The sequence below is a fragment of the Solea solea genome, chromosome 8, assembly GCF_958295425.1.
Source record: "Solea solea chromosome 8, fSolSol10.1, whole genome shotgun sequence".
NCBI classification, from domain to species: Eukaryota; Metazoa; Chordata; class Actinopteri; order Pleuronectiformes; family Soleidae; genus Solea; species Solea solea.
Window position 1 is genome coordinate 29,617,573 of NC_081141.1, and position 17,406 is coordinate 29,634,978.

Here is a 17,406-nt window from a genome sequence, read left to right on the forward strand (position 1 = left end):
ATCCTTAAAAACATAAACCATGCAAAAATCAAAGAGTAGGGAAAAAATAAAAAATACAATCTTTCTTTAAAGTCAGCGTTGACGATGGTGAGATTCAACATTTAGCAAAAATCTGAATAAAACAACTTTATTCACAAAGAAACTAGGACTTAAATTATGATATTAACATAATGTTTTACATACTCATGTAGATGCAGTAGATGAACATTGAATTTTTCTTCCTTTCTTCAAATTGGGGGATCTTGGCGCGTTCTTTTTACGATATCTTATAATACTCTGATACAGATATTGTGCCAATAACAAAGAGAAACACCAAAATAAATCCTTCTTTTTAAACAGTTGGCCAAACACACAAATAAAAACAGAAGAATCACAGTCATGTTTATTGCCAGGTAAAGTTTACAAGGAATACAAGGAATTTTTCAATTTTTCCTGGTCATTTGTGCAAAACAGATATATATCTATATTTATATAGATATACAGTATGTATTTATGTCTATATATATATACATACATGTATGTGTGCATATATATATATATATATATATATATATCCATACACACACACACACACACACACACGTGTGTGTGAATGTAAATGTAAACATCTGTGCAGTATGTCAGAGTTGATGATGTCGTACAGCTCGGTGGATGGAGGTGGGAACAGTAGTCTTCTGTTATCTGGTGTTGTTTACACACTGAAGCAGAGTCGCTGTAAAAACAGCACTTCCCTCACTATCTAAGGAAAATGTTATTGCTGTTGTTGCTGTCACTGATATGAGCCACATGAGTCAGATTCTTATTTTATCTAAAGTGTGTCAAACACAGCAGCTGTGACTGAAGAGGCTTCACCTCCACTTTCATTTAGTCATTTCTAACACAAACAAAGAGCTCATCTACACACAGAAACACACACAGACAGAAGCGCACACGCTTACACCTCTGTGGTGAACCTACAGCGGCGGCGGTTTAGACCGCGGGTGACACGAGGGACGAGGTGAAGAACACAGCAACCGTTCGCCTGGAAACACTGTTTGCATCAGTGCTGTTGACACGACGTGCGGCTCACTGTGGTCAGGGAGTTGAACGTCGACTGAGCTGTTATCATGTAAACACGGAGGGTTCTGCCGACGCAGGGAAAACAGCGAGTCAGCACATTTACAGCTGTGTTCTGATAGTCAAGATTTCAGTATAAGGCTTAAAGGGATGGATCTGAAGTGTGATTGTGTGAGGTCACTGGTGCTGAGCGAGCCGAAGTCAACAGGAAACCACTCACTCTCCCACACCAAAGTGTGGTTTTAAAATCACAGCACAGAGTTGTTGATCCACTGCTGCCTCCATCACTAAGGTCAAATGTTTATATTTGTGGTTTATATCACAATATAAACACCTCGAGGGAGGTGTTTATATTATATATATTATATTATATAGTGTCACCCGCGGTCTAAACCGCCGCCGCCGCCGTAGGTTCACCACAGAGGTGTAAGCGCGTGCGCTTCTGTCTGTGTGTGTTTCTGTGTGTGCCACAGAGTGTGTGTGTGTGTGTGTGTGTGTGTGTGAGAGTGTGTGTGTAGATGAGCTCTTTGTTTGTGTTAGAAATGACTAAATGCAAGTGGAGGTGAAGCCTCTTCAGTCACAGCTGCTGTGTTTGACACACTTTAGATAAAATAAGAATCTGACTCATGTGGCTCATATCAGTGACAGCAACAACAGCAATAACATTTTCCTTAGATAGTGAGGGAAGTGCTGTTTTTACAGCGACTCTGCTTCAGTGTGTAAACCACTCACTCTCCCACACCAAAGTGTGGTTTTAAAATCACAGCACAGAGTTGTTGATCCACTGCTGCCTCCATCACTAAGGTCAAATGTTTATATTTGTGAATTCCGCATTTGAAATATTTGATTTAGACTTAACTCAGTGACACAAAGTGACCACACGAGGCAGCAGAGGACCAGCAGCTCCTGTGTCCCTGCAGCTAAAATCACTGATTTTCTCTATGAGGTTTGGTGTGGGAGAGTGAGTGGTTAACAAACTCCAGCTTCCTGTTGGAAAAGTCTGTCTCACAGTGAGATAAAGACGTGGACATCGTAGACTTAAAGGTATGGTGTGCAAAATAACCGTTCACTTGCCTTCAGTTTGCATCAAAAATCAAAACATGATTAGTTTGTTAACTTTTAATTCTTCTCAATATTGATTCATTGTCATTTTGTGAAACATTTGCAAATCAAATCTAATCAATATATTTGGATACAGACTGAGAATGTCTTTTATTTATATTTGTGAATCAGCATGTTCCTGTTTGTTTGTTGTTGTTGATGCCCCTCCCCCTCTCTTGGTGGACGACGATCACACTGTACTGCTGATGAATGGACACATTGTGAGTCTTTTGTTGTCTCACTGCAGCAGCGTGGAAAGAATGCTGGTACGATGCAGCGCTCGCTGCCTTTGTGTTTGCTCATTGAGCCCCGTCTGTTTCTGCTCTGAGGCCCCGCCCACTATTTTCTCTAACAACTTCAAATGAATGATTTTTCCGTAATTGTCGCCTGATCTGACGTGGATGACGAGCCAAACATGGGCGTGGAGTGACACGCTAAATTAATAATTACAGTTATTATACTTTTGTTTACATTCACTTCACAAACAGGTTTCAGATAAAAAAGGAAAACAGATTTAACAGATATTAAAGCTCTAGTATGTAACTTTTACTGCCACCAACTGTGGTTATTACGGTAATTTCACTCTGCGACATGCTGGGGGGGAGAAATGAGAGTCAAAAACACAAGCGTGTTCAATAAGGGAAGTGCTCCAGGTCTGTGGGGGGCGCTGTTGTGCAGCTCTATGAGCAGCCGTGAGGATACTCTGGGATTACTTACCAGAATTGAAACACTGATCATAAAAACTGTGCTGTTACAGGAGGATAACCTCTTAATAAAGTAAGAACGTGTTTCTGTTGATGCAGCTGTTTTGTTTCTTTCTGCAGATCATTTTTCTCACGTTGCATTAGTTTTTGTTTTGGTCTGTGTTTGTGAATCTCTTTGTGTGGTTGCAGTGTGTTTGCCCCCCGTCAGCCACCGTAGTTAGCTGCTGCAGTTTGAGCTCAGTCTCAGCTCCAGCTCCGACACTGATCATACGTGTGATTTGTGTATGACGGCCCTGGATTGGACCATGAGTGAGTCAGAGGTGGGGAGTGATCCTGACCGAGGCTGTGGTCGCTGGATACAAGACTTGTCGACGTGTCAACGTGTCCGTCTGCTCAACACCTCACCGTAAGAGGTGAGGTGATACACTGTGCACGCTCCTCTGTTTGATCTGTGCTCAGAAAACTTTGCAGTCCACTTCTGCAGAGTCATTGTATCTAACGTGCAGTGAGACTCCCGTTTGAGTCATTGCTGAGAGTTCTTTTGTCTGAACAGAGGTCTGATGAGTCTGACGTTGGCTTTATTGGTGGCTGTTACACAGTATTCATGTCAGCAAATATTCTTTATCTTTATTTAAAGAAAAGAAAATGATTTTAAAGGCAGAGCATCAGTAAAACCTGTTGCTTTTGTGTTTTAGTTTGCACGTATGGGCGTTGGTCTGCTCTTCCTCGCGGTCGGTCCTGCTGTTGTAACATTTATCCTCTGTGTCTTCGTTTCAATGTAAATCCTCTGTGTGTGTGTGTGTGTGTGTGTGTGTGTGAGACGTATGAGAACCAGCTGCCAGAACCTTCCACTTCTCTGAGCCCAGTCACTGCTGCACCTCCTCTTTTGACCTTTTATGGACGTGTGTCTCACAAACACGCACATCTGCGTAACAATCTTTTTTTTTTTATGTCTGTATATATCAGGATATAAATCTAATCAGTCTGTGTGATAAAGGAGATATACTGTATGTTGATATAAAGCTGCACACAGGTGGTTTCTCTGGGCTCATAATGAGTTTGAGAGTGACAATATACTGTAAAATAAATAGAACGTGTTATAAAAGAATAAATAAATCAGAATCAAAAGTACTTCATTTAATCCCTATGGGGAAATTACATTTCATTAAAGCCACTCCAAGAATAGAAAAACAACAGATTAGCACAACTGTCAAAAACTGGAGTATAAAAAGAGAAAAATAAGAATTATATACAATATAATCATTGTCTTTTATGACTGGAGAATTTTCCCAAGCCCTGACTGGACTCTCTGTGACTCTGGACTCAGGTTTAGTGAGGAAGTTTAACTAGTTTTTTATGATTTAAACTGTGTTACAAATGTTGTTAGCTTTAGCATTAAACACTGGTGAGAGTAAACAGTCAGTTAACAGTGAGTTAACAGTGAGTAAACAGGTAACAGTGGGTAAACAGTCAGTTAACAGAGGGGCTAACCAGTATGTAATCGACTCACCAGGTTCCTTACTGTTACTGTTACTGTTACTCGTCTGCTGGGCTCGCTGCGACTCTGGACCCCTGACTCTGGACCCCTGACTCTGGACCCCTGACTCTGGACCCCTGACTCCGGGCGCAAACTCTTGTCTTTGTCATTGCTGTGACTTTGGACTGTGAAAGCAGGTTAAAGGTCAGAGGTGACCTTCATGATGGCCTGTGGAACAGACGTGTCAGAAACTGTTTTCCCGTCACATTAAGCGCAGAGAGAAGCTGAGAGTGTCAGTGAAGACAGAGCTGATGATGATGTTTTTAGTTTGTGCTGCAGCACAGATGTTTTCCCTCTAAAGAATGATGTCATCGCTGTGATAACAGACCGCTCTCTTGTCTTTCTTCTGTTATTTCACTCCCACACTTGAACCCACCACAGAAAGACACAAACGGAGAATATGCTGCAGTTCAGCTGTGAAAACGCCTCCTCCACATTTAAAGAAGGAAAGCTTGGTTTCTCTGTGAGAAGATTAGAAGCAGGCTGAGGTATTTCCTCCAGGAGGCCCCCATCCCCGAACATGAACCCTCAACACTTCCCCTACGTGTCTGCAGAGCGGTTTGTCCTAAAAAATGTAAAGTGTAGATGTATGAAGTGTATAGTAGTTCAGGAGTTGATAGTGAGGGAGTGTTTGAGGGAGTGGGAGTCATTTGTTTGATTTTAATTTGGACATCTTCATCTTTTGCTTGAGGTTGAAAGAGTAATATGCCCACTTACTTTAGTTCTGAGAGTAAAACTGGGGGAAATGAGCTGAAACAAAGGGACATTACCTCATTAGAATGTGAGTTATTTATTATTGTTCATCAGCTGTGGTTGAAGGCTCTGGCAGCTTCAGTTGATCTGGAAAAGTTGATCTTCTCTGTGGACAAACAGGTGCCAGTTTTTTTCCACAGTGAATAGAGGAAATAAATGTCCATGAAGTGGATGGTGAGCTCTTCACCAGCTGCTCCTGCTAATTACAATTATGACTTTGTGATCTGCAGTGCTTCAATGAATCCTCTTAGGTGTGGTTTCATACACATGCATGCAGGGAGGACTTTGATTTACATGAAACATATGATTCCAAATGTAAAAGCAAATATTTCATATGCTTGAATCTCAGTGACCTACTTTAACTTTTCTAATGTGTTTAACCACAGTTACACGACAGACTGACGTCACGCTGGCTTTTAACAAGCGTCTGACAGATTCTTCAGTGTGAGAACACACACTACTGTGTTATTTCTCTCTGCTGCTTTGAAGACAGAAAAAACGATGCCAGTTTATGACGAAGGGGAAAAAAATCCTTTGAAAACTGAGAAATTATAAATCTGAATTAGAGCAACTCACTCGTAAACATGTTGGGTTTCTATGTTAAACAGAAGGGAAAAGATATATGTGAGAGCAGGTCACAGGTCAGGTCAGGATGTTTCATCAGAAGAACTAACCCTCTCCTCCATTTTTTTTCTTTTTTTTCTGATGAGACCAAATGTCTCGCTCATTAAGTATTCCTACCGTCAGTTTAGGTTCTGACTCTTCAGTCAGGAACCTTTGGTCCAAAGTTCTTTAAACGTCTTCAACGCAGTCCAAAGTTCTCTAAACGTCTTCAACGCAGTCCAAAGTTCTTTAAACGTCTTCAACACAGTCCAAAGTTCTCTAAACGTCTTCAACGCAGTCCAAAGTTCTTTAAACGTCTTCAACACAGTCCAAAGTTCTTCAAACTTCTTCAACGCAGTCCAAAGTTCTTTAAACGTCTTCAACGCAGTCCAAAGTTCTTTAAACGTCTTCAACGCAGTCCAAAGTTCTCTAAACGTCTTCAACGCAGTCCAAAGTTCTTTAAACGTCTTCAACGCAGTTCAAAGTTCTTCAAAGTTCTTCAACACAGTCCAAAGTTCTTTACACGTCTTCAACACAGTCCAAAGTTCTTTAAATGTCTTCAACGCAGTCCAAAGTTCTCTAAACGTCTTCAACGCAGTCCAAAGTTCTTTAAACGTCTTCAACGCAGTCCAAAGTTCTCTAAACGTCTTCAACGCAGTCCAAAGTTCTTTAAACGTCTTCAACGCAGTTCAAAGTTCTTCAAAGTTCTTCAACACAGTCCAAAGTTCTTTACACGTCTTCAACGCAGTCCAAAGTTCTTTAAACGTCTTCAACGCAGTCCAAAGTTCTCTAAACGTCTTCAACGCAGTCCAAAGTTCTTTAAACGTCTTCAACACAGTCCAAAGTTCTTTACACGTCTTCAACGCAGTCCAAAGTTCTTCAAACTTCTTCAACGCAGTCCAAAGTTCTTTAAACGTCTTCAACGCAGTCCAAAGTTCTCTAAACGTCTTCAACGCAGTCCAAAGTTCTTTAAACGTCTTCAACGCAGTCCAAAGTTCTTCAAAGTTCTTCAACGCAGTCCAAAGTTCTTTAAATGTCTTCAACGCAGTCCAAAGTTCTTTACACGTCTTCAACACAGTCCAAAGTTCTCTAAACGTCTTCAATGCAGTCCAAAGTTTTTCAAACTTCTTCAACGCAGTCCAAAGTTCTTTAAACGTCTTCAACGCAGTCCAAAGTTCTTTAAACGTCTTCAACGCAGTCCAAAGTTCTTTAAATGTCTTCAATGCAGTCCAAAGTTCTTTAAACGTCTTCAACGCAGTCCAAAGTTCTTTAAATGTCTTCAACGCAGTCCAAAGTTCTTCAAAGTTCTTTAAACGTCTTCAACACAGTCCAAAGTTCTCTAAACGTCTTCAATGCAGTCCAAAGTTTTTCAAACTTCTTCAACGCAGTCCAAAGTTCTCTAAACGTCTTCAACGCAGTCCAAAGTTCTTTAAACGTCTTCAACGCAGTCCAAAGTTCTCTAAACGTCTTCAACGCAGTCCAAAGTTCTTTAAACGTCTTCAACAGTCTAAAGCACTTTTCAAAGTTCCTCAATGCGCTTCTAAACTTGTATAAATTAGATCTGTGGTGTCATCAAAGACACCAACACTGAACACAGGTCTGAGCAATAGGTTGAAAATCAAACTTTCCTATTTTAGCAATTTAACTGAGATTAAAACTGAGATTTTATTTTGAAGGAGTCCCAATATATTCTCAGTTTAAGCAATCATTTCCTGTTGTGGAACTTATTTAAACTTTAAATGAATGTATTTGTAATTTCCAATGTGGACACATTTATTTTCTCTCCACTGTGTTGATGCGTTTGTCAGAGGTTGTTGATGTGGAGCTTTATTTGAGTCAGAACTGGTTGTGTTTCATTCCGTTGGTCTTCTTCTTTTTCAGTGGCATCATGTCATTTGCATGTTTCCACTCACATGCACACAGCTCTGTTATTGTTGGTGGTTGAGGCCACACTCGTGTACAGTGAGGCTCATTCTGTGTTGTCGTTGGTATTCTGGACACAAGTCATTCCATCCACAGCCTCTCAGGAGAATAACGCTCTGAATGGTCGAACACTTCCGAGGCTGGCAAAGTCCTCGGAGGCAACAAAAGACTCGGGCTGGTGATGGAGTGAGAAACAGATCCAGATCCAGGAAACAGGTCCACATGAAGAATGGGTGGCTTGGTCTCCTCTCAGGATCAGGACTCAGTCCTCTCCCACATGTGGAGATGTGAGGGAGGTTCCTCATGATTTAGATTATGAAAAGATAAAATATTCATCTTTGTTAATGATTCAGATTTAAATGATTAGATGTATTTCTTCTTGTTATCATTTCTGACAGGCCGTACACAGATGTACAGTGCTGCCCCCCACAGGGGAAAATGTCCCAAGTTCTCTCCACATCTTTATCTGTCTGTCAACCACCCAATCAGCTGACTGTTGTGGGTGGAGCCGGTCTAGCTCCGCCCTGGCCGTATATTTTAGGGTGCCAAAGAATGGAACGGCTCAGGCTGGTTATTTGGGTTCTATTTGTAGTGGAAACACTTCTTCCAGTATCTGTGATCTGCTCAGGGCGTCAGTGTGGAGTCATTGTCAGAGATCTCCTCAGAACAGCTGCAGTTCTGCAGTTTGAGCTGGGTCATGTATTCTGTCAGGTCTAGTTCTAAACATTACACAATACTTGAGTGAGATTGTTTTTGGCTCGGCTGTAACCATGTGACTTTAGGGGAGGAACGCTAACGGCAGCGACACACAGGAAGTTGGCCACACATTAGTGTGTTGGCTTCAGGACATTAAAGCTGCTGACGCTGAGTCTGTGGCAACTCACCCTTAAAACAACCAAAAATAACCCAAACTACCTTCTAAATCAACTTCATGTCGTAGTAACATAACAGGATGTAAAAAATAAACATGGAACATTATAAATTTCAGTTAATTTCAATGTTGACAGCTGTGAGACAAAACACTCACACTCACAAGGAAGTGACATCACTGTCATTTTATTTTGTTGTTAATTAAAATATGAATATTTGATGTGTTGAATCAGGACCTGAATGTCGTGTTGTGAAAGAGACGGAAGAAACGGAGCGAGTTGTCACAATCTGTGCTTCTCCTCATCTTAATCTGTGAACATTAAGTTCACAGATTAATCTAATAAACTCCAGATGATCCCAGATGATCTCAGCGTGTAGACAGACAATAACAGAGCAGCAGGACGTGGTTGATTCATTCAAGATAAGAGCTGAGCCGATGATTTACTCTTAGTTATAGGTTGATTTACTGCTTAATAATTATTGTGTAACTCATAAACCGTATAAATAAAAGAATCACTGGTGTCATCTGGACACTTGTACGTGAACATGATTGAGGTTCATGACAGGTTTCAGTGTGGTTTTATCTGCTCTCTTCAGCTTCCTGGACCTTGGCCCTGACAAATGTGAAACTTGGTCTGATCCGGCCTGTGCCGTCCCCCACATGTTCATGCCTTCATTGTTGCCTCGTCTGAGATGTGCACACATGCTTTCTTTAGGTCAAAGCTAAATCTGCATCACGGGTCTCACAGGAAGTCCTGAGAGCTGCTACTTCCTGCTGTTCTTTCACAAGACTGTGTCACATGATTGAGAAACCCAGTTTCTTTGATTTTTCAGCTTCTTAAATGTGAATATTTCCTGGTGTCTTTGCTCCATAAACAAAGAAATCATTCAAACTCAAATCATTTTGTGTTTGTGGACAAAATCAAGACATTTGAGAACATCATCATTTCCAGAGTTTGACAAACACTGGTCAATATTTTTTGATTAATCAAGAAAATAATTCACATTCTAGTCCAACGAGCTTTGACATCAGTAAGAAGAAGATTGTTCTATGTCACCATTCACTTAAGTTTCCTCTTAATGAGCGACCAGGAAGCTGTCTCTTGATTGGTGCTCTGCCTCAGAACAACATCAGTCTCCTGTCATCTGATAACGTGTGCTACAGTAGCATCACTGTGTGTGTGTGTGTGTGTTCATACAGCAATAACAATGAGTTGATTAATGGAAAGATTCAGTGATAATTGCAGCAACAATCGTCCCAGATTGCAGATTTACTCCACTTTGTCTTTGCTGATAAATCCTCTGTAGATCTTTTAAAGCAGGATGAGTCTCTGCTGGAGTCTGACCAGTGCTAACTAACACACAGAGCCAGATGCTAAAGATTTATCTTCTTGTGTAAATATCTGTGATTACAGCTTTATCCTAAATTAACATTCAATTATGTACAGTGACTTTTAAGAAGAACAAATGTTTGTGGACTGAGCGTCACAGCTGGAGCATGACATGTTTATTCATGTGTGTGTGTGATCAGAGTAAACATTGACATGGTCTGAACTCTGAAACGTCTCTGCAGCTGTCGCTTTCATGAAATGACGTGAGCCACATATTTTTCTTCTTGTGAGGGAAATGGACAAATGTCATTGTCACAGTTCATCACATGGTCTCTGTGTGAACCTGAGGACACATGAAACTTCCATGTGTTTACAGGAGGCTTCTCTGTGGTGTTTCTGGCCCGGACACACAGCGGCGTCCGCTGCGCTCTCAAGAGGATGTACGTCAACAACGTCACCGACCTGAGCGTCTACAAGAGGGAGATCACCATCATGGTGAGAGAAACACCAATCACTTTACATCTGTCCTTCACAGACCAAACACTCACTCACTCACTCACTCACTCACTCACTCACTCACTCACTCATACAGAATAAAATGACTAATCGCACACTTTATCTGTTAGGCAATGTATAGCATTTGTAGGTTTCTTGATTAATCTATTGATTCATAAAATGTAGAAAAACATTATAAATGAAAAATGACAGAAGCCACAATAGTTGGCAGTTAATTTAGTAATGGATCAGCTGTTGCTAATCCTGTTTCCTGTCCCTGTTATTTAATGATACTTTAAAGTGATTATACACCATGTGTTTGTGCAGCTGAAAAATCACACAAACTTGTTTTAATTATTTAAAAAAAAACACTCATCAAATCAATTATCAAAATTGTTGACTGATTATCCATAAACTGTCAAATGAATTGATTATGAAAGTAATTCAGATTTTTAATTGTGTTTACACCAACATAAATCATTATCTGTAACATTTGAACATTCTTGGTTTTAGCGGCTCGTCTTTGACTGGAAACACTTTTTGTTACAGTTTACTTTGAACAAGAAGAAGCTCTTGTTTTATTATTGGATATGTCTCCAGGGCATTGTCAGTTTTCAGCTATTTAGTTGAAGGAAATGGGACACGTGTGAAAACACTCGCTGTCATGAAGATGAAGGGAAGGTGCATATATTTAAACGTCCTCATTCCGTCCTCCTCACACGTCCTGTTTCACAGCATTCCTCCTCGCTGCTGCTGCTGCTGCTGCTGCTGCTGCTGCTGCTGCTGCTGCTGCTGCTGCTGCTGCTGCTGCTGCTGCTGCTGCTGCTGCTGCTGTGACAGTGTGTTAATAATGTACCTGCACACACGGCTGATGATGATGATGAAGAAGATCGGAGGTGTCTCATTTATTGTGGAAGCAGCAGATCGTGTGGTCTTTAATGTTTGACCTGAGTTTGTCTGTGGGGACAATGTGTCCCAGCACACAGCTGACATTAAAGGGATAGATCACATATGAGCTTCTGACCCAGAGACAACAGCTTAAATGCAGCTGACTGTGTGTGAGCGCCCCCTGTGTCAAGAACCAGCATGGCTCAGTTTAAGTCTCTGATATCGACGTCACATGTTCACGTCTTTATCTCACTGTGAGGAAACTCTCCCACACACACACCAAACCCCAGAGAGACAGTCAGTGATTTTAGCTGCTGCTCCTCTGCTGCCTCGTGTGGACAAAGGATTTCAAATGCCAAATTCACTAAAATCAGACATTTGAACTCAGTGATGGAGTGTGTGTGTGTGTGAGAGATATTAAAATCACTAATTTTCTCTATAGGCTTTGGTGTGGGAGAGTGAGTGGATTACAAAGTTCAAAAACATGTTACTCTTTCATGTTACTGTTATTTATTTCACCAACAAGTGTAATGTTACAAAAGGATTTTACATTTTGTGAGAAATGAGAAACAACATCACTATAAATCCCTAGGACTGTATGTTGGTGACTTGTAAAGATATAAATATTACACACTGATCAACTGATTGTGAGTGATTTGTATCGAGATTTGTGATGATATAGTGTGCTTTATCTTCTTCCTCTCATCCCTCTCTTGTCTCTCCGTCTCTCTCATGTGTCGTGTGTCTCTCTCTCTCTCTCTTGTCTCTCCCTCTCTCTCGTCCACAGAAGGAACTGTCAGGACATAAGAACATTGTGGGATATTTGGACTCAGTCATCAGCGTGGTGTCAGACAGTGTGTGGGAGGTTCTGATCCTCATGGAATATTGTAAAGGTAAAGAAAAATACAATACCTCTGTCTCACAGTCTGTCTATGTCTCACAGTCTGTCTGTGTCTGTCTCACAGTCTGTCTGTGTCTCACAGTCTGTCTGTGTCTCACAGTCTGTCTGTGTCTGTCTCACGGTCTGTCTGTGTCTGTCTCACGGTCTGTCTGTGTCTGTCTCACAGTCTGTCTGTGTCTCACGGTCTGTCTGTGTCTCACGGTCTGTCTGTGTCTGTCTCACAGTCTGTCAGTGTCTCACGGTCCGTCTGTGTCTGTCTCACAGTCTGTCTGTGTCTGTCTCACAGTCTGTCTGTGTCTGTCTCACGGTCTGTCTGTGTCTGTCTCACGGTCTGTCTGTGTCTGTCTCACAGTCTGTCTGTGTCTCACAGTCTGTCTGTGTCTCACAGTCTGTCTGTGTCTCACGGTCTGTCTGTGTCTGTCTCACAGTCTGTCTGTGTCTCACGGTCCGTCTGTGTCTGTCTCACAGTCTGTCTGTGTCTGTCTCACGGTCTGTCTGTGTCTGTCTCACGGTCTGTCTGTGTCTGTCTCACAGTCTGTCTGTGTCTCACAGTCTGTCTGTGTCTCACGGTCTGTCTGTGTCTGTCTCACAGTCTGTCTGTGTCTGTCTCACAGTCTGTCTGTGTCTGTCTCACAGTCTGTCTGTGTCTGTCTCACGGTCTGTCTGTGTCTGTCTCACGGTCTGTCTGTGTCTGTCTCACGGTCTGTCTGTGTCTGTCTCACAGTCTGTCTGTGTCTGTCTCACGGTCTGTCTGTGTCTGTCTCACAGTCTGTCTGTGTCTGTCTCACGGTCTGTCTGTGTCTGTCTCATGCAGCGGGTCAGGTGGTGAAGCAGATGAACCAGCGTCTGAACGTGGGCTTCAGTGAGTCCGAGGTTCTCCACATCTTCTGTGACGCCTGTGAGGCCGTGGCTCGTCTTCACCAGTGCAAGACACCCATCATCCACAGAGACCTGAAGGTGAACCATCAGAGACCACAACAAAACCAGGAAACTAGACTTTCACTAGCTGTGCTGTGAGCGCCCCCTGTCAGTTTAAGTCTACGATCTCTATGTCACGTGTTGACGTCTTTATCTCACTGTGAGACGGAAATTTGTAATCCACTCACACACACACACACACAGACACACAGGCACACACACACACACACACACACACACACACACACACACACACACAGGCACACACACACACACACACACACAACTACCTGCCTCCATCACTGAGTTTAAATGTCTTATTTTGTCAATTTGGCATTAAAAATCCTTCATTCTGATATAAATCAGTGACACAAAGTGACCACACGAGGCAGCAGAGGACCAGCAGCTCCTGATTGTCTCTCTGAGGTTTGGTGTGGGAGAGTGAGTGGATTACAAACTTCAGTTTCCTGTCCAAAGGGTTTTCTCGATCAGTGGAAATGGTCTCTCAGAGTGAGTGGTTTACAACAGTAGGGGGCGCTCACAGCATTGGGGTGTCGGTACTTAAAGAACTTAGAGAAGAAAGATTGCTCTGGTTTCACTTCACTCCTCTGCTTCCTCTTATGCTCCCTTACTTCCTTCTCCCTCTCGTGTCCAGGTTCTTTGCTTCTCTACCTCTTTTCTTCTCAGTCTTGTAACATCAAACTTCCTCTCTCTGTCTGAGCCTCTGTCGCCAGGATCATCCCACTTTTGAGCCAACTTGATTTCCACAGTGGGGTTTTTTTTTAAATGAAAGGTGGCGTGGAGCCAGCGTCAGCCTGGAGGCTTGAACTCTCCTCAGAGCCTCGTCAGTGGGGGCGCTGTGCTCGGTCCAGCTGGAGCAGGCTGCAAACAGAGCGGCTCCTTCAGCTCCACAGTCCTGTGTCTGTCTGTCTGTCTGTCTGCTCTCAGCCTACGAGGCTTATGTAACATCACAGGGACACAAAAGAGCGAGGAGGAGGAGGAGGAGGAGGAGGAGGAGGAGGCCCAGTCACACGTCCACGTCCAGGCAGAGTGAGAGTGCAGAAAAAAGCCCTTTAACCCTGAGCTGTGTGCGCACGCACACACACACACACGCACACGTTTTTCCTCTCAGAAACTTTTGCCATGTCACTAAAACTTTATTTTTTGTCACTCAAAAGTTCATTTGTGTCAGTTTTTAATGACGCGTCTCATATTTAATATTATTATTATAAAATACTGAACATGATGTCACTGACAGACCATACATGTTGTTCTAGAGTCAGAGACAGTTTTATATTTCACCAGATGCAAAAAATAAATCCACCTCAGCGACATTTCTTCAAATCTCTGTAATAACAGATAAAATGACAGCGTTTTAATCTGTTTCACCTGAGATTTTTCTTCTTTTCTTCTTCACCTCTCTTTCCTGTTAACAAGTGTTTATACTTTCTGTCTTTAAAACCTATAATGAACTGCTTGACTTAACTTGAAATGATGTTGTAACTGTTGATTCACGTGTTCAATCAAGTTCCTCAGTTCCTCCTGATTTCTGTGCTTTTAGTTCACACAGAAGTGTTTTGGTGGAGACATGGATCCAGAGTTGGGTTTAACAACCTTTTGACCCTGTTGTTAATCACTCGTACAAACTGTTTCCTCCTGTGTTTGTTCCTGCAGGTTGAAAACATCCTGTTGAACGACCAGGGGAATTACGTGCTGTGTGACTTTGGCAGTGCCACTCACAAAGTTCTGCTGCCTCATAAAGACGGAGTCACTGCTGTGGAGGACGAGATTAAGAAGTGAGTCTCACACACGGCTCCTCTGACATCTGTCGTTTGTTCTTTAATGATCAAGAACCTGATATGACAAAGTAACATAAGTAACATCTGCTTCTCTGTCTCAGGTACACTACTCTGTCATATCGAGCACCAGAGATGATCAACTTGTATGCAGGGAAAGCCATCACCACTAAAGCCGATATATGGGTGTGTGTGTGTATATGTGTGTGTGTGTGTGTGTGCGTGCGATGTCTGACAAAGTTAAAAAGACTTAAAGGGGACATATTATACCCTATTTCTCCAAGTTAAAATAGTTCCCTGGTGTCCTAATGAACATGTCTGTGACGCTATGCTTTGGTCAAAATACCATAAGGATGAAGCACCATAGCAGTTCAATAACCCTGCTAAACCCGCCCCTTTCAGAACGCTCCCTTTACATGCCAATGAGACACAGGCAAACACACGCCCACTTCTTCCAGGGTGTTTCTGATTTGTCCTTGTTACTGCGCTCACTCGCTCAGCTCCTGTTCCCTCCCCTCATTCCTCTCCTCCTCCCTCCACTAGTTCTCTGACAATATCAACATGGCAGCGAGAGTGTCGTCACAGGAAGAGACGTCCGACACAAGGATCGAGCCGAACACTGACCAACTGTAAATCAGTTAAAAACACTTAGGGACAGCACCGCTGACCTCTAGTTGACCTTTTCTTAAAAATGTGTGTGTTTGTGTACGTCGGTGAAAGACGGTCGCTGACTAAATACCACTGATGTGAAGTGGTGCGAACACACGAACACACGTTTGCTGACTTTATCCAGCACATTAGCTTCATATATCAAATCCTCTGAGGCTGGAAGTTTGTGTAAAACACTGTGCTCCACTGTGCAGCCACCAACAGCACACTTGTCCCTCCGCGATGACATAATACCGCTCTTCCTCCCTCGCCTGCACTCTCGCAGGGACAAGGTGAAGCTAAGGTGGAGCTAAGGGTGGAGCTATGGTGGAGCTCTCGAGGTAAACTTACTGGTGGGCGGTAACATTCGCGGTGAAATGTGCATGCTGCCGTCATAAGCGCAGGGAATTCAACATGGTGTGTTTTATCGCCTATACTTACACTAAGGGGGACCATGAAAACATGACTGAGTATTCTTTTTCCACACTTTGGTCGACTGGTAGGGCCTCCAGAGTCCCAAATATAAGTATTAAAATGATTAAAAAAGTTGATTTTGCATAATATGTCCTTTAAAAATCCTGAAAACATGCATTCTCCAACGTTTAGCAAAGCAAATGTGTTCAACAGAGGCGTCTGGTGTATGTAAAGAGTGTTATTATTGTGTTTTTAGGTTGTTGTTCTTGTACATTTGACCCTGGTTGTTTTTAAATGTGTTATAGAGATTCATTTTATTGTCATTTGTGTGTGTTTGTCTCTGCAGGCACTCGGATGCTTGTTGTACAAGCTGTGTTTCTTCACTCTTCCGTTCGGGGAGAGTCAAGTCGCCATATGTGACGGAACCTTTATTGTTCCTGACAACTCTAGATTCTCCCTCAAGTTGCACTGTTTGATCAGTAAGTTTGTGTTTGATCACTAAGTTTGTGTTTAGTCACTAAGTTTGTGTTTGATCACTAAGTTTGTGTTTAGTCACTAAGTTTGTGTTTAGTCACTAAGTTTGTGTTTGATCACTAAGTTTGTGTTTAGTCACTAAGTTTGTGTTTAGTCACTAAGTTTGTGTTTGATCAGTAAGTTTGTGTTTGATCAGTAAGTTTGTGTTTGATCACTAAGTTTGTGTTTAGACACTAAGTTTGTGTTTAGTCACTAAGTTTGTGTTTAGTCACTAAGTTTGTGTTTAGTCACTAAGTTTGTGTTTAGTCACTAAGTTTGTGTTTGATCACTAAGTTTGTGTTTGATCAGTAAGTTTGTGTTTGATCACTAAGTTTGTGTTTAGTCACTAAGTTTGTGTTTAGTCACTAAGTTTGTGTTTGATCAGTAAGTTTGTGTTTAGTCACTAAGTTTGTGTTTAGTCACTAAGTTTGTGTTTAGACACTAAGTTTGTGTTTAGACACTAAGTTTGTGTTTAGTCACTAAGTTTGTGTTTAGTCACTAAGTTTGTGTTTAGACACTAAGTTTGTGTTTAGTCACTAAGTTTGTGTTTAGTCACTAAGTTTGTGTTTAGACACTAAGTTTGTGTTTAGTCACTAAGTTTGTGTTTAGTCACTAAGTTTGTGTTTGATAAGTAAGTTTGTGTTTGATAAGTAAGTTTGTGTTTGATCAGTAAGTTTGTGTTTGATCAGTAAGTTTGTGTTTGATCAGTAAGTTTGTGTTTGATCAGTAAGTTTGTGTTTAGTCACAAAGTGTAACTTGACCAATAATGTCCAGGGTTTGGGACTGAAATCACTGCTTTCATTTTTCAATTATTCTTAGTTAAAATATTCACATTTATGAAGCTGGGTTTTAATTATTAAATAACATATGAAAAAAAGGGAAATCGTCTATCAAATTTCCTCCTGCATTTATAGTCTGACCAACAGCTCCACTTAGTGGACAAACAGAGGAGTTG

The 17,406-nt window shown here is 41.8% G+C and overlaps 1 protein-coding gene across 3 annotated transcripts in view; it reads left to right on the forward strand.

The window, feature by feature from the left end:
* bmp2k (BMP2 inducible kinase) overlaps positions 1-17,406 on the forward strand; it is a 37,443-nt gene that overhangs the window by 5,396 nt on the left and 14,641 nt on the right. For all 3 annotated transcript variants that reach the window (XM_058637014.1, XM_058637013.1, XM_058637012.1), the window contains exons 3-8: positions 10,255-10,373; positions 12,049-12,154; positions 12,977-13,119; positions 14,755-14,876; positions 14,981-15,062; positions 16,285-16,417. In XM_058637014.1, the coding sequence (XP_058492997.1) occupies positions 10,255-10,373; positions 12,049-12,154; positions 12,977-13,119; positions 14,755-14,876; positions 14,981-15,062; positions 16,285-16,417 (705 nt within the window). The remainder of the gene's footprint in view (positions 1-10,254; positions 10,374-12,048; positions 12,155-12,976; positions 13,120-14,754; positions 14,877-14,980; positions 15,063-16,284; positions 16,418-17,406) is intronic.